The sequence below is a fragment of the Suricata suricatta genome, chromosome 13 (assembly GCF_006229205.1).
Source record: "Suricata suricatta isolate VVHF042 chromosome 13, meerkat_22Aug2017_6uvM2_HiC, whole genome shotgun sequence".
NCBI lineage: Eukaryota > Metazoa > Chordata > Mammalia > Carnivora > Herpestidae > Suricata > Suricata suricatta.
This window is the reverse complement of record NC_043712.1, coordinates 34,986,796-35,014,085: the sequence shown is the minus strand read 5'-3', so window position 1 is coordinate 35,014,085 and position 27,290 is coordinate 34,986,796. Positions and strand designations below refer to the sequence as shown.

General features: G+C 40.2%; 1 protein-coding gene across 4 annotated transcripts in view; it reads right to left on the bottom strand.

The window, feature by feature from the left end:
* RNF38 (ring finger protein 38) overlaps window positions 1-27,290 on the bottom strand; it is a 118,536-nt gene that overhangs the window by 42,530 nt on the left and 48,716 nt on the right. For 2 of the 4 annotated variants that reach the window (XM_029919751.1, XM_029919753.1), the window contains exon 2: window positions 15,951-16,021. Coding sequence is in view for 2 of the 4 variants with exons in the window: in XM_029919748.1 (XP_029775608.1) it covers window positions 11,007-11,009 (3 nt within the window). In the remaining 2 variants the exon portion in view is untranslated. Of the gene's footprint in view, window positions 1-11,006; window positions 11,175-15,950; window positions 16,022-27,290 lie in introns of those variants that run through there. The other 2 variants (XM_029919748.1, XM_029919749.1) reach the window with 1 other exon arrangement.

Below are 27,290 nucleotides of genomic sequence, written 5' to 3'. Positions count from 1 at the left end.
CCCGCCCGCGGCACCCCGCCTCCGTGCTCACGAACACGGCGTGCCGCGCGCCGGCGCACTGCCCTCCGCTGCGCGCGCAGGCGACGCCCCTCACCGCCAGGCCGCAGGATGCGCGAGCACGCGGCGCTCCCACTTCTCCGGCTTGGGTCGCCGCCCTCCTCTCCACCCAGTCCCCTTACAGAAACGAACCTAGCGAGCCCAAAGCGCGAAACCGTCAGACGCTCCGCCCCTTTCCCCCTAGGCTCGGCTCCGCGCGCCAAGCCCCCTTTGTTTCACCCGCGGGGAAGGGGGCGGGGCGGCACTGCGCGCGTCCGGGCGCGCTACTGGGACTAGTTCCGGCAACAGAGCCCAACGCATAGCGCCCCTGCGCAGCCCCGCCCAGCCCGCATCTCTAGCGGCGCTCTCAGCAAGGCCCCAGCTCCCGAACCGATTCTGGAGCCTGCACTGTCTCCCAATTTGTACTCATCTTCTCACTCACAGTATGGCGGCTGGTCCATGCCTCCACCCCACCCCCAGAACAGAGCAGTAACTAACCTCACTCAATTCGTAATATGCATTCGTGTGACCGAGAAGTGGAATTTTTATTGATGTAAAAGGAGGTGATTAGAACAAGGTATCTCACAAAGAAGCAAGCAGGTTGGAACCTTTAAACCTGACAGTTATTCAGACGGTGCTAAGAATGGGAAATGAGAGGTACAAAGACCACAGCCGGTATGGTGCTTGTCCTGATCACCTTCAAGATCTAAAAGGGAAGACAGATATTTCATAAAAGAGCAGCAAATCCAAGTAAAAGGCAGTTAAGTAGTAGTGGAGGCAAGGAAGGCTGTCAAGGGGACATTTTGTAGGAAGTGGGCTTTAGGCCGATAGGAATTAGATGATGTCTTACAGGATGGTGCTCAGATTTCAGGGTAGTCCAATCACCAAAAGAACATAAGTAATTTTAAAAATCCTGGTTCTAGTTCTTCTGGCCTTGCCTACACCAGTCTCCTTCCTGCTCTGGGCCTCAGCTGTGACCAGTGGAAAATTAAGGAATCAGACTAAAGTTCCAGGATACTCTGAACTTCAGCATTTGATTAACACTATATGGTAATTATTTGTATACATTTGTCTCCCATGTCTGTACTGAGCACTGGCTCTGTAACCCCGTGGTTCAAACCTACATCCTAAAACACAATAGCAAGTACTTAGCAACTCTGAATCAATGTTCTAGCAATAAATCACAAGCTTTTACAATTCCTGGCCGAAGAGAAGCTAGAATGATACAACAGGCTCCAATAAACATGTCCCCTCCCCCAGACCCATATCCTCATTATGTAGTTCTGTTATCTAAATGACGCTTCCTCCCCTACACTCTCAGTCTTCCAAAGCAGGCAGTTTGGAGATGATTACATCCAAACTGAAAAGCTATTTTTTTCATTTCATAAGAGAGTCATAAATCCCATCCACACCTTTAGATCCATCCAATGCAATCTGTTCCTATCTTGGGGAGTCACTCACAACTCCCAATATACTACTATAGATTCATCTGGCATTACAGATCTTCCAGCAGAAGCTCAGCTGCACAAGCTTTCTTACATAATCCAGACCACTCTTGAAACCACTTTTCTTGTACACTTGGATATTGGCTATGTGGTGATAGGAGGAAAGAAAGAAAATGGGAAATGGAAGGGAAATTACCATTTGAGAGCTTTCTGATCTTAAGAGCCAGATTCCGCGAGTGCTGAATTTCTATTACAGCTAAAAGCAACTAAAAATCTATTACAGTCCTCCAGGGTTTCGACCTTTTAAGCTCATGTGAATCCCCCTGGGCTTCAGACAATCCTTTGTGAGGCAAACTCCACAAGAAACCTCATATTGTTATGATTTTTAGCTACCTGGGCTCCTAGAGTTTAACCCAAGAAATCTGCCTAGATGTAAACAATAATCCCACAACTCAAGGTTAGATAGTTTGAAATCTGTACTATAATTTCTTCTCTAATTTTCTTCACCAGAAAATCTAGTAACGTTCTAATAAACACCCAATCAGTGGGAAAGGCTTTAAACTGGGCCACTTTTGACCTCCTGCTGTGGCAGGTGGTAAATTATAATAAAGCAATTGCTAAACCCCAGTCTACCTAAAATTTTATTTGGTGTCTGTTCAAAAAGGTACAACGCTTTGTTGGAAGGGTGTCCAATTAAAACTTTCTGTGATAGAAATGGTCAATATCTGCACCATCCAAAACAAAGCCACATGAGACTACCAAGCACTCTAAATGAGGCCAGTGTATCTAATGAATTGACCAGAATCAGTTTAAATAGCCACATGTGGCTAGGGATAGCACAGCACTTGTAGGCAAAGTAATTGACAGTGGCAAGAGCATTTTGAGACTTCTGACTCCAAGACTACTCTTTAAAATCGATTTTTACAACAGAAGAAAAAACCAAAATGACTGCTAAAAACTTCTTCCTGAGGTACCCAAGTAATTTAAGTCCCCTCACATTTAAAACAAAACTATACTGAGGCAGTTAAGTGTCCGACTTCAGCTCGGGTGGTGATCTCATGGTTCATAGGTTCAAGTCCCAAGTCGGGCTCTGTGCTGACAGCTCAGAGCCTGGAGCCTGCTTCGGATTCTGTGTCTCCCTGTCTCACTGTCCCTCCCCCGTTCTTGCTCTCTCTCAAAAACATTAAAAAAATAAAATAATTTTGTATCAATAACGCTTTACACTTTCTATACAAGCCTTACATATTTTTGTTCCTTGGTTTAGTCCAGGTTTTATATATAATTACTAATTCTAAAAATATATATTATATAATTATATACATGTATGTTATATAATTACATATCATTAATTCTAACAGTTTAGCATAATCTTTTTGAGTTTTCTATATATATATATATATATATATATATATATAATCCTGTTGGCAGAAAATAATGACCATTCAATTTCTTTTGTTCCAATACATTTTTCCTTTTGTCTTGTCTTACTGCACTGGCTAGGCCCTCTAGTACAGTGCTAAATAAAAACAATGAGAACAGGGGCGCTTGGGTGGCTCAGTCAGTTAAGTGTCTGACTTCAGCTCCATGATCTTGCAGTTCACAAGTTCGAGCCCTGTGTCAGGCTCTGTGCTGACAGCTCAGAGCTTGGAGCCTGCTTCAGATTCTGTGTCTCCCTTTTTCTCTGCCCCTCCCCTGATCACACTTTCTCAAAAATAAACGTTAAAAAAATTTTTTTAGCATGTGAATTATAGTCACTGTATTTGGATTTTTGTTACTGTTGCAAAGATACATTTTTTTAAAGCTTATTTACTTTGAGAAAAAAAGAGAGCTGGGGGGTAGGGAAGAGAGAGACAGAGACAGAGAGAGACAGAGAATCCCAAGAGGCTCCACACTGCCAGAATGGAGATGCAGGACTCAAACTCATGAACCTCAAGATAATGACTTGAATCAAAATCTAGAGTCAGACACTTAACCTACTGGGCCACCCAGACACCCTGACACTGACTGGTTTGGGATGTTAAACCAATTCTCCATTCCTAATAAAATCCTGTCTTGTTTATTACCTTTATTATATACTGTTGGATTTATTTTGCTAACATGTTGATTAGGATTTTTACATCTGTGTTTTGTTTTGTTTGGAAAGGGCAGGGGAGAGAGAGTAAGCAAGAGCAGGGGAGGGTCAGAGGGAGAATCCCAAGCAGGCTCCACGAGCAGTGCAGACAGTGAACCGTAAGATCATGAACTGAGCCAAAATCACGAAATCAGATGGGTAATAACAGACTGAGCCACCCAGGCACCCCAACATCTATGTTCTTGAAGGAGATTTGCTGTTATTTTCCATTTTTGTAATGTCCTCATCAAGTTTTGTTATAAAAATTATGCTAGCCTTAGAAATTAATCAGGCAGGCGGCTTGGTGGCTCATGGTTAAGTGTCAGACTTTTGCTCAGGTCATGATCTCATGGTTCATGACTTTAAGTATTGGGGTCTCTGCTATCAGCACAGAGCCCATTTCACATCCTCTGTCTCCCTTTCTGTCTGCCCCTCCACTGTTTGTTCTCTCTCTTAATAAGATTAAAATAAAATAATAAAATAAAATAAAATTAGAAATTAATCAGGGACAGGCGCCTGAGTGGCTCAGTCAGTTAAGCTCCCAAATATGGATCTCCAATCAGGTCATAATCTCACTCACAGTACACAGGTTCACAGAGTCGGGCTCTGTGCTGGCAGCAGTGGAGCCTGCTTGAGATTCTTTCTCTTCCTCTCTCTGCCCTTCCCCGCATGCACACGCACATACTATCTCTCAAAATAAATAAATACATAGAAACATTTTTTACAAAAAGAAATGAATCGGGGAATGTTTTCTCTCTCTTTACTCTGTACAGTCGTTTCTGTAATACTGAGGTTACAGATTGATTCTTTAAATGTTTGGTAGAATTTGCTACTTAAGCCAACTGAACTTGGAATTAAATTTCTTGTCAGAGTTTCAGTTTTTCCTTATTTTTTTTAAACATTTTATTGTGAAGTAATCTCTACACCCAATGTGGGACTCAAACTCACAATTCTGAGATCAAGAGTCATGCTCGACCAACTGAGCCAGCCAGGTGCCCCTGTCTTTTCCTTATATGTATTTTTTTAAGTTTACTGATTTTGAGAGACAGAGACAGAGAGAGACACAGAAAGAGAGGGAGAGATAGAGTGTGTGTGTGTGGGGAGAGGGAGGGAGAGAGAGAGAGAGAGAGAGAGAGAGAGAGAGAGAGAGAGAGAGAGAATGAATATGAATGAATGAATCCCAAGCAGGCTCTGTGCTTGATTTCACAAACTACTGAGATCATGGCCTGAAATGAAATCAAGAGTTGGACACTTAACTAACTGAACCAACTAGGCTCCCCTTTCCTTATTTTTTACAAAGGAGAAAAAATTACAATCTTAGGATACATGTAAGGAAGTTCTCATACTGAAACTCACAAACTGCTTCTAGAAAACTAACTTCTAATCTTGTGAATATGAAGGGTCTCCTGCTGGAAATACACTTTCTAGCACACGGCATAAACAATAAACAAATAAATTATACAAAAGTGATAAACAGTCTGCCAAACAGTAAGTATAAAATTTCATCTGGTTCTCAGTTGTGTGTTTCTAAGACATCACAGACCATCTAAACATAATGAAGGACCTTTAGTGGAAAGCTGACTAAGGCTATAGTCTTTCTTTTTCCTTTAACACACTTCTATCACAATACCTTACAGTAGTTACTAAAAGTCTGTTTCCGCCATTAACCTGTAAGCCCCTTAAAAGCAGGTCCCATTTCTCTTTTGTTATCACTGATGTCCATATTTGGAGAATGTTGGCTAGTAGAGGATATACAAAAAAATAAGGAGAGGCATCTCTTATTTTAAGGTGTTCATACGCATGATTCAAGAGCTGCAGATTAAAAATCACTTGTCCAGATGCTGAAGAACCACCCACATAGAGAACAAATATCAGAGGGTAAAAAAAATGCCATCCATGTTTGGGACCTGCCAAAGAAGGTGTTGGGTAGAGAATGGCCTTCCTGTTGGCAGTCCATGACCTTTGTGATGAAGAGGCAGTTTCCCATTGTTAACACTGTCAGGAACAGGGTTGTGCTGTCATCACATCCACTGCCAAATCTCCCCACTGTAACCTCACTCCAACCCCAACCACTACTGCTGAATTCGTGGCCTCCATTCTGTGTTCTAACATAGCATTAATCATTCTGCTATGCAAATGTGTGTTTACTCAGGTCTTTTGCACATTAGACAGTGAACTCCTTGAAGCCAAGGACTGCGTCTCACTGATTCGGGCAGGGGTTCTAGCATATGGCAAGCACTCTCAATCGTTCGATATGTGATATTTCGTAGCAGTGGTAATTCCAATATTTTTCTCAACAGGCAAATTCCCAGGGAGAAATGAGACACAAAAACAGAATGGACAATGAAAGAGAAGAACAAGGAGACCAAAAAAAATTTTCAACATTTCCTAAAGCTAGCTCTGCTCCCCGTCCTCCCTAAAAGTGTCCCTCTTTCCACCAAAACCAGCTGAAAGGGCTAAAATAAGATGAAGCTATATAGTGGAAAGGTGTATTGGCCTAGCACTGCTCAGGCTACACATTATCTAAAACCATGACAAGATGTGATCTAACGCAAAACATCAGCCTAAGCACTTTCACCCACAAGTGTCGGCACCTGTCAGAGGGAAAAGGTTATTTATCGGCAGCTGCCAGCTATAGTTGCTAAAGACCAGAAAGGGGCAGCAAAGGCACACCTAAACCCAACTCTCCTGAAAGCCTCTCATAACATACAGCTTTAGGATGGAAGAGTGGGCAGACTGCTGTTCCCAGAGTACATGTGTGAGATGCCAGGGGCAGAACCATGACAGTTCTTAAGGCAGTGAAGATGTGAAGGGGCTAAAGGAGAACCAGGTGAAAGGCCATCAGCCAGAAGAGTTCAAGATCAATGGGTAAAGAAATCCTAGTGCCTCAGATAGAAAGCAGTGAAAAAGAGAGACCCACATCAAGTCAGAAGTGGAGAAGCAAGGTTGTGAATAAAGCATGCACTGCACATCATGGCACATATCTCTAGAGCAGGATAAATAACTTGCCTTAACACACACCCTTTGAAGCAGAGATCTTAAAGGCACCTTCCTCATTCTGTTCTGGAAAATAGAGAGCATCCTGGGAGCAATTCTAATTGCTATGGCTCTCATCTGAATTGCTCCAGCGGCTCAATCTCAGGGCAAATCAGATGCCAATAATACACTTTTAAAATATCTATTGGACAGGCAATGAAAAGAGTTAACCACATACAGATTTAAGTTGTTCAACAAAGCCTGTTAATTTCATTTTTAAGGATGAACCATCTCTTTGTTTTTTTTTTTTTTTTAAGTTTGTTTATTCTGAGAGAGCGAGCAGGACAGAGGCAGAGAAGGAGGGAGAAAGAGGATCACAATCAGACTCTATACTGTCAATGTGGATCCTAACTCAGGACTGAACTCACTAATGGTGAGATCATGGCATGAGCCAAAACCATAGTTGCACGTTTAACCAACTGAGCCACCCAGGAGCCCCAGGCATGAAGCGTCTCTTATTTATGACATTAAGTACTACATTTAGTTGGGGTTTTTTTGTTTTGATATTGTAAAGATATAATGAATACTCTTGTACATACATACAGTTTGAGCTGCAACTAAAAATATATCCTTAGGGGAATCTGGGGTGGTTCAGTTGGTTGATCATCCTTGATCTGGGCTCAGATCATGATTGCACACTTTGAGTTAGAGCCCCATGTCGGACTCTGCACTGACAGCTTGAAGCCTACTTGGGATTCTCTATCTCCCTCTCTCTCTTAAAAATAAACTTAAAAAAAAGAAAAGAAAATATATCTTTAGAGGTAAACTACTATCAGTGCAATTGGTGTTTCAAAGGGCCTTTTTCAATTTTGACAAATGCTGCTAAATTGCCTCCTAAGAACTTTCGTCCATTTTTACTCCACCCAACAGTAAATCAAAGTAGTTGGGAGTCAGCTCTGAAGAAGAAACAGCAGTGTTTAATGGCGTCCCCAAAGGAAAGATAGGCTAATCCTATCTTTGCAGTAGGCCAAAGACTAGGGAGAGAAGTCCTAAAGACAAAACTTGGGCCAGAGTGCCCTGAGAAGTCATATTTCATATCTAGCTTTAGACTCTCTTTGTTTTAATTCCCTGTTAAATCCCTGAGCCTTTATTATGGTCTTATTAATACAACAGTCTAGGAAGTGGGCCCAAACTGGAGACAAAGTGACACTAAATTAGTGAGAACAGCAATACTTAGGAAAGCTGGTGACCACAAGCCCTGAGTCAAAGGACTAGCTAGGAGGCCAAGCAACCACCAGAAAAGATATCCAGGGTATCCTAGAAACACCTGCAGAAGAAGGCTGGCTAGAAATGGTCAACTGCAGCTAAAAGGAACAGGAATCAAATAATCAATAATTAGACACTAAAGGGGCTCTTGGGTGGCTCAGTCTGTTAGGCATCCAACTTCAGCTCAGGTTATAATCTCACAGTTTGTGGGTCTGAGCCTCACCTAGGTCTCTGCACTGACATCGCAGAGCCTGCTTGAGATTCTCTCTCTCTCTGGCCCTCCCCCACTCTCTATTTTTTTAATTTATTTTTTTAAATGTTTTATTTATTTTTGATACAGAGAGAGACAGAGCATGAGAGGGGGAGGGGCAGAGAGAGAAGAAGACACAGAATCCAAAGCAGGCTCCAGGCACTGAGCTAGCTGTCAGCACAGAGCCTGACGCAGGGTTCGAACCCACGAACGTGAAATCTGACCTGAGCCGGTCGGAGGCTTAACCAACTGAGCCACCCAGGCGCCCTTCTCTCTTTAAACAATTTTCTAAAAAATTAGAAGCTGGGAAATTTTTTCAAGTATGACAGATGATTAGTGTTCCTATGCAAAGAGATGGCAAAATGGGAATATCCCAAAAGAAGAGAAAATTAGGCAAAAGAAATTTCCAAAAAGAAGTGACTATCAAATGAACGTATGAAATCTCAGTAGTAATCACAGAAATATTCATTAAAACAATTAGAATCCATTTCTCATCAATCATTCAGAAAGTAACTGGTATTATGGATGCTATTCAATGTGAAAAGGAAGTGAGACAGGCATTCTCATATGGAAGCATAAACTGATGCATATGAATGTGTGAAAAAATATACAAAAAGAAACAAAACAAAAGTTCATATCCTTTGATTCAATTAACTCTATGAATCTATGCTCAAGAAATACATCATTCAAAACTTACTACACAGCTACAGTAATCACAACACTGTGGTACTGGCATAAGGACAGACATATAGACCAAATGAACAGGATAGAGAGCCCAGGAGTAAGCCCTTACATATATGGTCAAATGACCCCAAAAGGGTCAAAGGGTCCCAAGACAATTCAATGGGAAAAGAACACTCCTCAACAACAGTGCTGGGAAAACTAGATATCCATATACAAGACAATGAAGAAAGACCCTTACCTTACTCTATATACAAAAATTAACTCAAATGAGTCAAAGATCTGAACTTAAGAACTAAAACTATAGAACTTTTAGGAAAAACCATAAGAGAAAATCTTCATGAGACTGGATTGCAGTGATTTCTTGGATATGACACCAAAAGGCAGGCAACAAGAGAAAAATTAATTGGAATTCCTTCAAAATAAGAATTTCTGTGCAAAGGACACAACCAACAGACTAAAAAGACAACCTCCAGAATGGGATAAAATAATTGTAAATCATCTGTCTGATAAAGGGTCAATACTGAGACTACATAAAGAACCTACAACCAAACAAAAACCAAACCTGATTTAAAATGGGCAAAGGTCTTGAATAATCATTTCTACAAAGAAGATAAACAAATGGCCAACAAGCACATGAAAAGATGCTCAATTATCACTAGTCAAAAGGGCAATGAAAATCAAAACCACAATACGATACTACCTCACATCCAATAGGATGGCTACTATTAAAAACAATTAACAGAAAATAACAAGGGTTGTCAAGGATGTAGAATGTAAAATGGTGCAGCCACTTTGGAAAACAGTATAGCAATTCCTCAAAACTCTAAAAATATAAACAATCCAGCAATTTCACTTCTGGGTGTATATCCAAAAGAACTGAAAGCAGAGTCTCTAAGACATCTTTGTAACACCTATGTTCCTAACAGCATTATTCACAATAGCCAAAACAAGGAAGCAACCCAAGGGTCCCATCCTTGGATGAATGAGCAGACAAAATGTGTCATACATACAATAGAATGTTATTCAGCCTTTAAAAGAATGGAAATTCCAATATTCATGCTACAACATGAACATACTTTGATAATGTTACACTAAGTGAAATAAGAGAGTCACAAAAAAGCAAATATATTATGATTCCATTTATATGAGATGCAAAGAGCATTCAAATTCAAATAGACAGAAAGTAGAATGGTAGTTGCCACAGGCTGGTGGGGGTGGGGAGAGATGAGGAGTTACTGTTTAATGGATACAATTTTGCAAGATAAAACAACCCTGAAGATTGGTTGTACAATAATGTGAAAAGTACATTCATAGTCAACACTACTGTACACTTAAAAATGATTAAAAAGCTGGGGCACCTGGGTGGCTCAGTCAGTTAGGCGTCTGACTTTGCCTCAGGTCATGATCTCGAGGTTCATGGGTTCGAGCCCCGTATCAGGCTCTGTGCTGACAGCTCAGAGTCTGGAGCCTGCTTCATGGATTTGATTTCCCTCTCTCTCTCTCTGTGCCCCTGCCCCACTTGTACTCTCTCTCTCTCTCTCAAAAATAAATAAAACATTAAAAAATCTTTTTAAACGATAAGGTAAATTATATGCTTAGGTGTATTTTACCACAATTAGAAAAAAATCTCATCACAGAAGCAAAACGGTGTTTAAAAATATAAACCAAATCATCTAGGCAGAATGAAATCTAAACTTTCCTTGACTTATCAAGTTCATGATCTGCCCTATGACTACCTCTTCAACCTCATCTCTTACCACTTCTACCCTCAACCATCTTGCTTGTACAAATCTGTCTTGCTTCTGTTTACATGACCTTTCTAGGCTCATGGCCTTTGCATTAGCCCTTCCCTCTCCCTATGATGTTCTCCTCCTGGCCCAGATTTTCACAACTAGTTCCTTCCTCTCATTCTGATCTTAGCTTAAATGTCACCATCTTAAAGGCCTTCCCTAACACCTAATCTAGAGTAGCCAACTGCCCAATTACTTGTACAGCATTTATGAGCATCTGATTATTTATTGGTTTACATGTACAGTTCATTTTCTGCTCCTTTCACAAAAAATAAGGACCAGAAGAACAAAGACCTTCCTTGATAGCCTTTTCACCACTCTACCCTGGTGACTCAACAGTGCCTGGAACATAGTAGGTACTTAATAAATATCTGCTGTATAAATAAACATATAGTAGTTTTTAAAAATCACCTAAGGCTCCAAAATTAAAGACAGGTTAAATAGATTACCATGTATCCTTATGGTAGAAAATTATGCAGCCATTTTAACTGATGTTTCATGTATATACAGTGTGCAGGAAAGATGACTGTACATAGTAAGTTCTCCCACTCTTCATTCTCTTCTTCTTACGTTGACATTACTCCCTAGTGGTGAGATTGAGGCTCCCTCCTCTTGAATTTGGGCAGGTCTGTGACTATGCTGGAAGTGATGCTTTGTGACTTCTGAAGTTAGGTCATAAAAGGCCATATGCATCTGCCTGGTCCTCTTGGGGAAGTCACTAGAAATCAAGGTGCCATGGTATGAGGAAGCCCACACTACATTTAGGTACTCAGGCCAAGGGGCTCAGTTGAAGCCCCAGCTGATAACCAGTATCAACCATCAGACATGTGAGTGAGGATTTCAAGATGACTCCAGCCTCGGCCACCATTTGACTGTAACTAGATGAGAAACTCATGCAAGAACCACCTAGCAGAGCACAGGAAACCTCAGAACCAAGAAAGATACAAGTGTTCTGCACCAAATAAATTTTAGGGTAATTCATTATACAGCCATAAATAATCAGAGCAATTAAGTTTTATTTTAACCATGCAGGGAATACAAAAGGGTGGGGTTTTTTTTTTAATAACAGTTTGTTTCTGTATATTTCCCCAAATTTCCATAATGAACACATATACCTATATAATGGGGTGCATGGTGAGATTTTTTTTTTTTTGAAAGAGAGAGAGCACGTGAGGGGCAGAGAGAGAGGGAGAGAAATCCCAAGCAGACTCCTCCACATTGTCTGAATACAGCCCAACACAGTGCTAAGTCTCATGAGCCATGAGATCATGACTTGAGCCTAAATCAAGAGTTGGATGCTTGGAGCCTGGGTGGCTCAGCTGGTTAAGCATCTGATTTAGGCTCAGGTCATGATCTCAGGGTCCATGAATTCGAGTCCCATATAGGGCTCTGTGCTGAAAGCTCAGAGCCTGGAGCTGCTTTACGTTCTGTGTCTCCCTCTCTCTCATTCAAAAATAAACAAAAAATTAGATGCTTAACCGAATGAGCCACCCAGGCATCCAGAGATTTAATTTTTTTTTTTAAGCACGGGAACAAGAACAATAAAAGGGATCTTTAACTGACTTTTTTTTTTTTAAACGGACCATACAAGATTTAGGAATGGCTTATAAGCATATAAAAAACATGCTCAGCATTCTTCTTAGTCATTAGAGACATGCAAATTAAAACAACAACTGAGATGTCCCACCACAGCTGCTATAATTTAAAAGACAATCAGAAAGTGTGGGAGGTAAACATGTGCATGTGAAGAAACTGGGTCCCTCATCCATTTGCTAGAATGTAAAACGGTGCAGCCACTTGGCAAAACAGTAATTTCTCAAAATGTTAAAAATACATGTGACCAACTAAACAAAAACATATTTACACAAAAATGTTCCTAGCAGTGTTATTCACAATAACCAAAATATGGAAACATACACATCAACTGGAAAATGGATACACAAGATGCATTAGATGCACACTGTGCCATATTATTCACCCATAAAAAGGAATGGAATAGGGACTCGTGCTTCAAGAGATAAACCTTGAGATAATCCTGCTAAGTGAGAGAAGCCACACACAAGGCCACATATTAAGTGATTCCGTTTATATAAACTGTTCAGAACAGGCAAATCCATAAAGACAAAGACTAGTGGCTGCCAGGAGCTGGGGAAAGGGATAATGAAGAGTGACTACTAATGGTTATGGGTTTTTGAGTGAGGAATGTGAAGGTTTTTCTAAAATTAGATAGCAAAGATAGTCATACAACTGTGAATATATTAACAGCCACTATCTGCAATTATACAAATATAACTAATTTATCTTAATACTAAATTCCAACTGTTACTTCTGAGTAGAGGGGGTTAAAAGTAGTGCCACATATCTTTTTGCAAAGTGTAATTTTTTTTTAAAAACTAAAAAATTTAACAGATCAAGACTTAAAAGAAAGTATACGTAACGATCCTGAAAGAAAAACCAGTCACACATTTCCTACCTTCCCTGAGAGTGGTCTGCATAGCATTACACAAACTGGATCGGTGCCTTCTTCTTGTCCAGAAAAGCCTTCTAAGCTGAGTAGCCACTCACATACATGCCAGTTCGGAAAGAATTCTCCCATTTCCTTCTCTCAAATGACCAGCATTCCAGGAAGTGTTTCGGGCCACTCTGGGAAAGTGTACCATTGAAGCTACAAATTAATTCATCTCACCCCTGGTTTCATCCTCAGTCACAGATGGATGAGTTAAAATTGAGGCAACTTTAAAGAAAAATCACGTTTTGTTCCCAAATCTGAGAAATGGACCATGCCTGAAAGTTAAGTGAGATTAATAAGTGAGGCATCAACATGCGTCGAGACCATGTTTTCACAATCAGAACAGCTAAACAATCACTTCGCAAGACTTGTATAAGGGATAGAAGATTTGGTCTAGCCCCCGCACTGTAGGGTGACTCCTGAGCAAGTCACTTCTCCCAATGGGGTCACAGCTTCCAAGTATATTTTAAAAAGAGGATTGGAGGGGAGCCTGGGTGGCTCTGTCGGTTGAGCGTCCGACTTCGGCTCAGGTCATGATCTCACAGTTCATGGATTCAAGCCCCGCGTCGGGCTCTATGCTGACGGCTCAGAGCCTGGAGCCTGCTTCGGATTCTGTGTCTCCTTCTCTCTCTGCCCCTCCCCCTGCTCACACTGTGTCTCTCAAAAATAAATGTTAAAAAAAATTTTTTTAATAAAAAGAGTGTTGGATTATCTGAGCCCTATAATCCCTTCAATTGTCAAAGTGAGAGAACATATATGTGAGTATGTTATGTACGCATACACATCCAAGTGGTACATGTCAGGTAACAGCCTCACTTTTGTTTCTGTTTTTACAAAACCAATGTCCATTTGTTAAAGAAGTCAGAATCTGCTGCAAACATAAAGATCTTATTTTGAGACATGCTATCCACAGCTTTCCTCCCTAGAATACCTGACGATCCTATTCAAAGCTGCTATACAACTCCTGGTGGTTCTCATCCCACTTGTTCTGCTCTACATTTTCTTTAATCCACTGCACTTACTCTAACGTATTATTTATGTCTTATGTTTATTTTTATGGCTACCTCCCCCAGCAAGATTATACACTCATGAAAAAACAGCAATCTTTGCTTTGTATCTTGATATATTTCCTAAGTGCCTACACACATAATTGCCAGTCAATAAATCTGACTGAATCAGTTGAATAAATTATAAATACATAGTCAAGAGACTCTAATCCATTCTCTCCATTTCCCTCTGGGAAACAATCATAAGTATTACACACAGCAGGCAGGAGACAGGGGAGAGGAGTTTCTCACAATCTTTGATCTGTTGTTCAAGTGACAAAACCCCTTGAAGTTCTCTTCCCTCTCCCTCGCGTACTTCAGGAGGAAAATGCCATCTCCTAAAAGCACAAAGTCAGTCATAGGAAGATGCAGAAATTAAGAGCAAAAACATTTCAAAGTAGACGGCAAGTATCTGGTGGAGGTGGAGAGAAAATTTCATCTCCAGACTCTACCTGGAGACAGAACAGAGCACAGTCTGGCATCACTACCACAAATGAACAAATGGAGAAAAGCCGTTTATACTTAGCAGAGGAAAGCAAAACTTAACCCCAAAACGTCTTTACAATTACAAAGCACAGTTGTAAGCACTATTACTGGTCTAAAGTGATTCTGCCTTTCCCTCTCTCATCACTTTTAAATGCTCATTTCTAAAATCTCTGGTAATACTGAATTTTACAGAGCTAACCGTATATAGTCTAGCAGTATCTTTCAAGTGGCTTGCTTCTAAAAAGTTAAAAGTTAAATCCATGCCTCTGGGTTACTGTAATAATAAAAGAGACTCTGGAATGCTAAAAGCATACCCCTCTCTCTGTAAACAGGCTGAAATCTGCCTCAGCAAAGCTCACAAAGAGAGATCAACACACAGAACAAAGAAAGCCATTTGGAAATTCCCAATGACCAACCAACTTCTTGATCTAGCTCCAACAGGATGAGGGAGGCGGATCTTGATTAAACAGCAGGATCTTGATTAAACAGCAGAGAAAAGGATCACTTGAATTGGTTTGCCTGGGAAAACTGCCAAGGGAGTGACACATTCCTGCATGTAAGACACAGGAAATGGGAGGGAAGCCACTGGAAACTGATGATGGAAAAGACTAAATTTAAGCCCATCCAACATCAGCAGCCAGATGTTCCAAGCACCAAGCCCACGTTCGTATCCACTTGCAAGGGCTGGGCCATCAACGGTGCTGATGAGTACAGGAAAGCCCCCAAAACCACGTGGCTTTAGAGAAGAAGCAAAACACCAAAATGAAACAAAACCACCAACAGTTTCGACCTGATTTTAAAAACAAACAAACAGAAGAGCAGGCCCAAAGCAGGTTTCTTCTGTATGAATTAGATAGGTTCCATTCTTACTCCTCAACATTTACTGGGCTTTGGAAACAGAAGGAAAAAAAGGTATTAGAAGAACTGGTAATCTAACACAACCAACTAAAACAAACAAAACAAATCAAAGTGGCTAAGATATTCAAACTAGAAACAGACACAAATTGCTGAGACAATTAGCAGCTTTGGGAACACCTGTTCATATATTAAGATAATCCACCTACTCTGCAAGAAAGGAGGAAACAAAGGGACAGGGACAAGGAGACGAGGGTGATCATTAAGAAAGGGGGGAGGGGCTTATCAAGAGACCAGCCCACTTCCTGAAAATTATCCTCAAGTGTTCTGGAGCAGTCTAACGATTTGATGCATCAACCAGCAAGGCCCTCCGCATCTCAACATCATACCTCCCAAGGCACACCCTCCTGGCCCTATGTCCACAGTTATGCAGGTGAATCCAACAATATAAAGGCAGCATGCATTTTCACCATGGTAGACATCAACACAGACCTCACCTTGTCACTGTCATCATGACAAATGTGGTCGTGATGGATGGACTGGCACTGAAAAGAAGCACCAACACTACCTACAAGAGAAAGGGAGGAAAAGTTAAGATGCAGTAAGTCCTTACATTTAAACTGTTTTTCCAATTAAAAGTGCTTTTATATCATCCCATCTAATCTTCAACAATACTCAGAAGTAGGCAGGATAGAGGTTATTATTCATGCAGTTTAAGCATAACAAAACAGAGGCTGACTTGCACAAAGTAGCAGTCAGTGAAATGATGGGTCTGAAACTAGAATCTTGTTGTTCAAACCCCTTATTCACCACCTTCTACTATACTGAGCAGTTAGCTTTCAAATTATGGCCACCTAAATAAGCACAACAGCCTTAAATAAGGCAAACTTGTTTAATACACACACACACACACACACACACACACATATATCCCTCTTCAAATTATGTATACTTCCTTTGAAAAAACAAACTGACCCTATAAATCTTTAGCATATAGATAATACAATCTAATACACAATGAATGAATATAACCATAATCTACTCATGTTTACTTAAGAGAAGATTGATTCCTTACATGAATTCAACAAAAAGATAATTTATCAAGAAAGTATCAAGATAAAGAACAAAAGTTTTTTTGTTCTTTTATTTACTTTTGAGAGAGAGACAGTACGAGCAGGGGAGGGTCAGAGAGAGAGGGAGATACAGACTCTGAAGCAGGCTCCAGGCTCTGAGCTAGCTGTCAGCACAGAGCCCGATGCGGGACTGAAACGCACAAACCATGGGATCATGACCTGAGCTGAAGCCAGATGCTTAACTGACTGAGCCACCCAGGGGCCCCTAAAAAACAATTTTAAAAAGCTTGATCTGGGATGCCTGGCTGACCAAGTTGGCAAAGCATGCAACTCTTGATCTCAGGGTCATGAGTTTGAGCCTCATGTTGGGTCTAGAGCTTACTTTAAAACGTTAATAAAATACAGGGTGCCTGTGTAGTCAGTTAAGTGTCTGACTCTCAGTTTCAGCTCAGGTCATGATCTCATGGTTTCATGGGTTCGAGCCCTGTGTCGGGCTCTGCGCTGACAGTGCAGATCCTGCTTGGGATTCTCTCTCTCTCCCTCCCTCCCTCTCTCTCTCTCCACCTCCCCCACTCAGCAGCCTCAGTCCCTTTCAAAATAAATAAAACTTAAAACATTTTTAAATATATACAAAAATATTAAAAATAAAAGTTTGATCACATCAAAAGACACTGAGAAGTATTTGATATTATCAATATCTATTTTTCATAAATACACTTATGACTATGCTTAACAAGTTTTTGATACTGGATGATAATTCAGGGGAGGCTGAGAGAGGGAAAGGCACAGTTGTCAAAAAGGTACAGTTATGGATAGAGTAATATAAACCATAGCGTGCCCATGGGTCCTGTTATCAGTTAACATCATTCAACATATTCCAAACCCATGATTTGGAAGAAAGAATATACAATAATGTCCCAAATATTAAAACTCCTGAGGAAGTAGAATGACAAATCAAATGACATCAACTATTGTGTCAAAAATATGGTCAATGTGTTTTAAAGAGGAGTTAGTAAAATTACACTTTCAGCCACTATTAACTTAGTGTCATCATGTAATATTAGACTAGTGAAAAAACAAACCCTAAGAATTGATAGTTATAAGTATACATTAGATACTTTCAAAGAGGTACCAAAACAGACATTATTTTATTCTTCCACAAAACCCTTGTATTTAACGTATCATGTCAGGGGCACCTGGTTGGCTCAGTTGGTTAAGCATCTGACTTCAGCTCAGGTCATGATTTCATGGTTTGTGAGTTCAAGTCTGCATCAGGCTCTGTGCTGACAGCTCAGAGCCTGGAGCATGCTTTGGATTCTGTGTCTCCCTCTCTCTCTGTCCCTCTCCTACTCATGTTCTGTATGTCTCTCTCAAAAATAAAACACTAAAAAAATGTTAATATATCATGTCATGTGTGTTTCTATTAAACACAGTTCAAAAAAGATGAAATTGTGCTGGAAACAGTTCATATGGTATCATTTAATGACTGTGGGGAAGACCGCCACTTGGGACCATCACCAAAAACTTGGACTCCATGAGGGCTGGAAAGATAAAGACTGAGATGCATTATTTAGCAATTTAAAAGTCTCTTCTGAAACAAAGTATTAAAAACAAATGAACAGGGACACCTGGGTAGCTCAGTCAGTTAAGTGTCCAACACTTGATTTTAGCTCTGGTCATGATCTCATGGTTCAGGAGTTCAAGCCCCCTATCTACACTGTGAGTGCAGAGCCCGCATGGCATTCTTTCTCTCCCTCTTTCTGCCCCTCCCCCAATCTCTCGCCAGCTTGCTCACTGGCTCTCAAAATAAACACTTTATAGCAAACCAAAAAGCCCTCAGTAAATAGACACCCACAAATACACAAAGACAACAAGTAACCGCCTAAAACACTGACTTTACACCTTTCATAAAAATTACTCAAAATGGATCATGGACCTAAATGTAAAACATAAAACTACAAAACTTACAGAAGATAACAAAGGAGAAAATCTAAGAGACCTTGGGTTTGGCAATGAGTTTTTAAATACACCACCAAAAGCTTAATCCATGAAAGAAAGCAATTGCCAAGATTGAACTTTGTTAAAATTTGCATTTCTGCTCTGTGAACAACGTTTTTATTTTGAGAATAAAAAACCAAAGCCACAAACTGGCTGAAAATATTTGCAAAACGCATATCTGATAAAAGACTCATATCCAAAAACACTCTAAGAACTCAAAACAACAGTAGAAAACATACAACCCAATGTTAAAATGGGCAGGGTTTCTACCCTCAGACCTTTTGCCCTGAATATCAGAACTCACCCCTTTGCCATTAAGGGAAGGGCCCTTGGATGGAAAACAGTGCAGAAGCATCCTAGAGGTGAAAGAATGCACAAAACTCCCAGCTTCCTTCTCTAGCTATCCCTGTCCCATGAGACGAAGGATGTTGACAGACTTCTCAAACTGCATCCTTAAGAATAAAATACATGTCTTAAGGTAGCTTTGGATAAGGTAATCAGAAAAGAAATACACAGCAACAAAATTAGAAACAAAGAGGCCAATTTTTGAAACCTGCAAGAATCTAATAGAGAACAAGCCAAATGTACCACGCTAGACAGCGATGTTTACCATGAGTGTTCAGACTTTCTTCAAATACATTTTATGAAGTTATTATTCCTGCTCAAGAACATGCCCTCGGGGTGCCTGGGAGGGGCTCAGTTGGTTAAGCGTCTCTCTTGGGCTGAGGTCATGATCTCAGCTCATAGCTCCGTGGTTAGAGCCCCATGTCTGAGCTGTGCTAACAGCTCAGAGCCTAGAGCCTGCTTCGGATTCTAGATCTCCCCATCTCTGTGTACTTCCCCTACTCGCACTCTGTCTCTCTCTCTCTCTCAAAAATAAACATTAAAAAAAAAATTTTTTTTTAGTAAATAATAAAGAACGTGCCCTGGTACTCACAGGCAAAGAAGGTGCCTGGGAGTCACAGTGACAGCATTCTTCCGTGCAGACAAGGCTGGTCCTCCCACCTGGTGGCCCATTCCATGGTCTGCTCACACCAGCATTATGCTTCTCCCTCGGCGTTCTTAACTTGGGACCCAAGACTTTCATGGAAATAAACTTTTATCTTTAGTATCATTAACTTGAAAACAAAATGTAAAAATTCATTCTCTTATGAATATAACCACAAACCACATTAGAACAAACAGTATTTGTGACTTGGTCACTATTAAAAACTGTAAATATTTTCAAACAGTTGTTGCATATATACTGAAATGTCATCTACACTTATCACTAGTTTGAATTTATGATAGCTATTAGGCACATTGCTAACATATTATTTAATGCATTAATGAGATGCAAATGTATTTTTATTACAAATCAGGTTTTACTATTCTGATAACTACATTCCAGTCTAATTGATTTCCTTTGTAATCTCATATATTTTACTTTATGCAAATGTTCTGGAAAGAGGCCTCTTGAACTTTACCTGATTACCAAGAGTCCATGTGACACACCAAAAATGGTTACAAACCCTATTTTAGCTAGCAAAAGATGCTGGGCCTGGAGGAACAGATCACATCAGAAGCCTCGTGAGGAAAGAGACGTGTGACTTCCTGAAAAGAGTCAGAAAAATGGGTGAAACCAAGGAAAAAGAACAGAAATGAGAATTCAAGTGAGAGCGTGGAGCCCAAAGTTTAGAACTAAGGAACATAAAGAGATCAAGAGTAAACAGTGGTGGGAAGTGAAGTTCCAGAGCAACTGCCAAGAGTATCAGCTAGTGTTTTAGTCAACAGGAGCAAGGCAGTGACATAAAGCGGAGACACTATTTTCCATGTTCCCAGAGACCACTATGCTGCAAAATCCAACAGTCAATTCTGCATCCTCATCTTTCATGATCTATTTGCAGCATCTGACCCACTTGATTCCACTCTCCTTTTTAAAGCGCTTTTCTTCACTTGGCCTCAGGGAAACTTCCCACATTACTGACTGCAACTTCTCAGTGCCATTTGCTAGTCTCTTCACCTCCCCAATCTCTAATGGCTGAAATGTTCCAAAGATCAATCCTCTGACTCCTCTTTTCTATCCAAATTTACTCCTTTAGTGATCCTGACTAGTCCCATGACTGATAACTCCAAAATCTGTATCCCCAAACCTTGACGTTCCCCCCCGCACCACCACAAGGAAATTCTCATTTCTATATACTGCTACCTACTCAGTATCACTTAGATGTCCAACTAGCATCTCACACATAACGTACCCAAAACTAAGCTCTTGATCTTCCCCTCCAAAACCACCCCTTTCATTTTCAGTAAATGACAAATCTATTCACCAGCTGCTCTGGCCAAAACTCTAGGCATCATCCTCAACTCCTCTCTTTCACTCATATCCCACATTTGATCAATTAGCAAATTGGCTCCACTTTCAAAATATGCCTGAAATACAATGATTTCATATATTCTCCACTGCTGCTACCCATGTCAAAGCCTGGACTAAGGCAGTAGCTTCTTAACCGACCTTCTTAGTTCTACTCTTTCCCTGTGAACTTTCCCTATCTTCCCTCCTAGTCGATTTTCCATGTTGTAGCATAAAGGACCCTTAAAACTGTTCAGGCAGATCATGTCACTCTTCCTCTGAAAACATGGGTTCCTTCTCTCACTCATAATAAAATCCAAAGTCCTTATACTTCGGGCTACAAGGTCTCTCACATAACCTGGCTATCCTAGACTTTTCTGATCTTATCTCCTATCACTTCTCCTTTCCTAAAAGGAAATTAAAACACGGTAAACACCCATAGCAAATTATCGTGCTACTATGTAATACACTTAGAACGCTGTTTGTTCTATGTATGCCTCTTAGTCCCGGGCCCATCCAGAACCCACATTCCCCTCTGTTGACACGTAGGAGGATTTTTCAAATGACATGCTCTAACAAGGATAGTTGGAACGTAACTGCGACTCTTCTGTACTTTGCTTTGAAGAAAAAAAAAAGTTGTGCTGTGTTTGTGATACACAAACATACAATCTTCTTATATAAACATCAGCAGAAAAACATTGTCGAGACATATGCATATTCCTGGAAATCTGGGTATAAAAAAACAAGAGGCACTGAACAACAAAATCAAACTATAAAAACTTAAGCAAAGTGTGCACATTATCTTTAAAGGTGGGTTAACTCTTTACATTGTAATAAAAGTGTGGCCTTCTGAGCACTGTGAGGATGGGGGTTGCATTATTTAATCTAGAATTTGAAGTGGGTCCCTCTTAAGCACCTCCTAGACTCAACGGCTAGTTACCCGTCACCTCAGAAACAAAGATTTGAGGGTTTTTAAATGAAGGTTTTGAGGTCACAGGGATGAAAGATACAGCACAAAGAATACAGTTAGCAGTATTGTAATCGGGTTGCACGGTGCCAGACAGTAGCTATACTTAGGAGCACAGCATAGCGTACAGACTTCTTGAATCACTATGTTGAATACCTGACCCTAACTTAACATTGTATGTCAACTACACTTCAATAAAAATATTAGTAAACTGTGCACCTGTTTAGATTTTTATTCAAAAGTATTTTCTAGATCTAATACTTTAGGTTGAAAGGAATATTTTTAAAAACTACACTCTTGAATTTATTAATGTATTCATTTAACAACAAGGAACTAACCTGTGGTCAAACCCTCACAGTTTAGAATAAAAAATATTTCTTTCTTTTATGTTTACTTATTTATTTTGAGAGAGAGTGTGCACATGTACAAGCAGGAGCGGGGCAGCAGAACAGGGAGAAAGAAGGAACATCAAGCAGGCTCCACGCTTGCAGCGCAGATGGGACTCAGTCTCACCAACCCTGAGATCACAACCTGAGCCGAAATCAAGAGTTGGACGCTTAACTGACTGAGCCACCCAAGTGGCCCATAAATATTTCTCTTTTAATACATAAGTAAAATACACTTTCAAAATGGAACCTAAAACTGAAGGTGCGATCTACAAAACTGGACAAGGGAAGAGCAATAGCGTCCGCATAAGCAAGCACCACAGGCTTTCTGTGACCTACTCTGTGAGACCGAAAGCAGCAGCAGATACTCGCCAAAGTTTTCCCAATTTGAGCATTCAGAACAAGAAAAAAAGACTGTAGCTGACCCAAAGCACATAATATCAATGAAAACCTGTGAGTCTCTAATAGTACTCAAAAAAGGGGAGAAATGTAATACTTCTCTATCACTTCCTCAAGTGTCTACTGAAACAGGTTCTTACTTCAAAAATTGGTAATTAAAACAAAAAAAAACATGCATTTACCCTTTTAGAATGATCAAATAGCCTTAGTTCTATCTAGTTCTACCTTACAGAAGAATGCCAGCTAATAATTTTGAAGGTATTTCAGAATTAGGAAACACCATTTTGCAAACCCCACAAAACTGTTGATTCAGGCAAGGGTCATCGATTAGGTTAACATCATTAGGTGAATGGCTGATAGAAAGTTTTAAGTGCCCAAGTAACACTACACAGGTTACTGGTAGTTGCAGAGAGAACTACCCAATAAGGAGACCAACTCCCACCATCTCGCTCCAGTGGCCAATCAGCCTCATTAGCAGTGGGCCAACCAGATAATAAATTCTGAGGTGATACAAGATGAGATTCAGACATGACGTCTGTTTGGCATCTGAGCAAAAAATACTTCCCTTACATCCATCACACCACTGAATATGTATTTCCAGCTTACCAGAAATACAGAAGACAGATGAGCACCTGACATCGCAAAAAAGCAGTCAGTCCACCCAAAGTTGTTGTGCAGAACAGATGGCTCAGGTTCTTAACAAGTCAGTGTCATTACTATTTTAAAAAGAAAAATTTATGATAGGAACTGTACTAGATTTAAAAAAGACCTGGGGTTGCCTGGCTGGCTCAGTTGGTAGAGCAAGAGATTCCTGATCTTGGGGTGGTAAGTTCAAGCTCTGCTTTGGGCATGGTGCCTACTTAATTTAAAAAAAAAAGTTTTTAAGTTTATTTTGAGAGAGAGAGCACAAGCAGGGGAGGGGCAGAGAGAGGGGCGGGGGAGAGAGAATCTGAAGCAGGCTCCACACTGTCAGTAGAGAGCCCAATGCAGGGCTCAAACTCACGAACTGTGAGATCATGACCTGAGTTGAAACCAAGAGTTGGAGCCTTAACTGACTCAGCCACACAGGGGCCCCTAAAAAAATTTTAATTAAGAAAAATAATTTTAAAAAATTTTAAAGACTTAAGGGAAATCCCAGATACAATATGCATACCAAGTTGTATATAAGTTTCAATAAGCCAGATGAAAAAAATACTTGGGAAAGAACTGGAAAAGTGTGAAGCTGGTAAAATTAGATGAGATGAAAATTTACTTCAATGAAATGATAACTTAAAAAGCAGGGTATTGTGGCCCCGAGGTGGCTCAGTCAGCTGAGCACATGACTCTTGATCTCAGGATTGTGAGTTCAAAACCTACGTTGGGCATGGATCCTCCTTGTAAAACAAAATAATAATAAAATTAAATTAAAATTAAAAAGGGTAAAGAAGAATATGAAAAAAACTTAAGAATATGAATAGCATGATTTCATGCTGGTTACATATACATACGAATAAGAAAAAAATCAGAATGATATATATTATGATACTAACAATGGTAATCCCCGAGTAATAGGAGGAAATTTTTCGTATTTTTGCTCAACTATTTTTTTCTGATTTTTCATGATTCCTATGGGGCCGGGGGGGGGGGGGGGCGCCTAGCTCCAAGGCTAATTTCCAGTATCCCTAGGAATAGTGGACCAGATGGGAAAACCAGCCTCAAGTGAAAAAAACAAACAGAGGACTCCAACAGCACCCTCATGACCGTGAGCAGCATTCTTGAGGGGAACTATCCATTCTCTTCTTTCTCCTGAGACCCAGTCCACAAAATGATCTTGGTGACAACTGTTAAGATGCTCTGCTAAGATACAGCTGTTAGCTTAAGTGTAGGGACAAATATTTGACTCCATTCCTTTTGTTACTAAGTTTCAGTCCATCTATAAGGGCTTCTGAGAAAAGTACTTTGGAGAAGGCAAGTTGAGACCAACTAAACAGTTTTACATTGCTTTTAGATCCTTTAGGATGCTGGAATAGACCCCTACACATAGCAGATCTCTACATGTATTTAATGGATCGTTCTGAAATTTGGTCCTGTTTTCTAATGGCATGAACAATCCTTCCAAACCAGCCTTCTGAAAACTTAACTAGCCTACCAGCCACCACAGTTCAAGGAATTGAAATAGATGCTAAAAAGCATCTGAACTCTGGGACACCTGGGTGGCTCAGTCAGTTAAACATCCGGCTTCAGCTCAGGTCATGATCTCAGAGTTTAAGCCCCGCGTCGGGCTCTGTGCTGACCGCTAGCTCAGAGCCTGGAGCCTACTTCAGATTCTGTATCTTCCTCTCTCTCTGACCCTCCCCTGCTCGCACTGTCTGTCTCTCAAAAATAAATAAAAGCATTTAAAAAATAAGTTGGTTTTTTTTAAATAAAAAGCATCTGAACTCCATTAGTAATATAAAAAAACAAACTAGGGGCACCTGGGTGGCTCAGTTGGTTAAGCATCTGACTTCGGTTCAGGTTATGATCCCGTGGTCTATGAGTTCGAACCCTGCGTCAGGCTCTATGCTGACAGCTCAGAGCCCAGAACCTGCTTCAGATTCTGTGTCTTCCTCTCCCTCTGCCCCTGCCCTGCTCATGCTCTAATATAAATAAGCATTAAAAAATTTTTTAAAAAGAAACTAAAGCATTGCATTTTTGTTCATTCTACACTAAGAGCAACAGGTATACTTTTTTTAATTTTTTAGATGTTTTTATTTATTTTTTTAGAGAGACAGAGACAGAGACAGAGACAGTGTGAGCAGGGAAGGGTCGGAGAGAGAAGAAGTCACAGGATCTGAAGACAGGCTCCAGGCTCTGAGCTAGCGGTCAGTACAGAATCTGACACAGGGCTCGAACCCACGAACCATGAGATCATGACTGGAGCTGAAGTCAGACACTTAACCAACTGAGGCGCCCCGAGCAACAGGTAAACTTTAAAAAAAATATCCAGCCCCAAGAATCCTGCTTATACTGTTTTTTAAGATTGACTGACTGACTGACTGGTTGTTATCTCTACATCAACCCGGAGCTCAAACTCATGAGCCCGTGATCAAGACTTGCATACTCTGCTGACTGAGCCAGCCAGGCACCCCTCCTGCCTGTACTTCTTAAGTAACTGTCACTACAATTACTATCTGAAAGAGACACTCAGCACTTAAGTCTAATATTTTGATTCTGCTCCCATTTACTGTTCTTTCAGGGCTCTTTTCCTTTTCACTCTAACAGGATTTTTTTCTAAGTGCCTGATTTTATAACAGGACATGAAAACATACTGAGCCTTTATCAGTATGTAAATCCTGGAATACAATGTCTCTGGGTTTTAATCACATCGCTGCCAATAGCCTTCACAACTGCTACCGGATACCAGAGTCTACGGGCAGTTGCAGAGATACACACCTAGAGCATTCAGAGTCTTAACAACCAACTACCCAACAAGGTCTGTATTTCTACTCCCAAGATCGAAAGTTCATCCAACTGGTTAAACTCAACTTTTTTATGCTTTCTCCAAATGAATTTAACAAAACAGACTATACCGTTTTTAGAAATTAGACTACTGGCTCTATCAGAGAATATACTTTAAGACATTATTAGGTAGATAATGTGAGAGGGAAAATCTTATTCTGTTAGGATCAGCTACCTATTTACTGTTAAAATAAGATCTTATTGTTGCTTCTAGCTAACTAGAGCAGAAAATTAAATTTCAGTCCTGGGTTGTTTTAAACAGTTTTATGGAGATACAATTCATATACCATAGAATTCATCCATTTAAAGTATAAAATTAATTTTTTGGCATATTCACAAAGCTGTGCAACCATTATCACAATCAATTTTAGAACAATTTTCTCACTCTAAAAAGCAACCCAAGACCATTAGCTCTTTTTCTCCTTCTACACACACCTGACAACCACTCATCTAATCTCTGTATATGTCCATGCTGGACATTTCTTATAAATGGAATTATAACATATGTGATCTCTGAAACTGACTTTCACCTAACACAATGTTTGTTTGCAAGGTTCATCCATGTTAGAGAATGCATTGATTCTTTCCTTTTTATGACTAAATAATATTCCCATGTATGGATAATCACATTTTGTTTATCCATTTATCAACTGATGGGGTTGTTTCCACTTCAGTAATATTATGAATAATGCTCTTATGACATTCATAAGTAAGTTTTTGTGTGGCTGCCTGTTTTCATTTGTCTTGAGTAGAACTGCTGGATCATATGGCACCTCTCTCCAACCTTTTAAGAAACTGCCAAGGTGTTTTCCAAAGTGGCTACATCACTTTACAATTCTACCAGCAGTATATAAGGATTCCTCTGGCTGTCTTCCGAGTAGAATGAACCTTGAAGTCAGACGTAGATACAGTTCAGTCATTTACTGACTATGTCATCTTAAGCAAGTCATTTAACAAATCATATGCCTTTTTTACTCTATAAAATGGGAATGATAATGTCTACTTACAGCTGCTTCAAAGTTGTTCTGAGGGTTATTCATTTATTTATTTTTGAGAGAGCGCACAAGTGAGCAAGGGGCAGAGAGAGAGAGAGAAGGAGAGAGAGTGCAGAGCCCAGAGCAGGGCTCAAACTCACCAATCATGAGATCATGATCTAAGCCAACGTCAGATGCTTAGCCGACTGAACCACCCATATACCCTTCTGA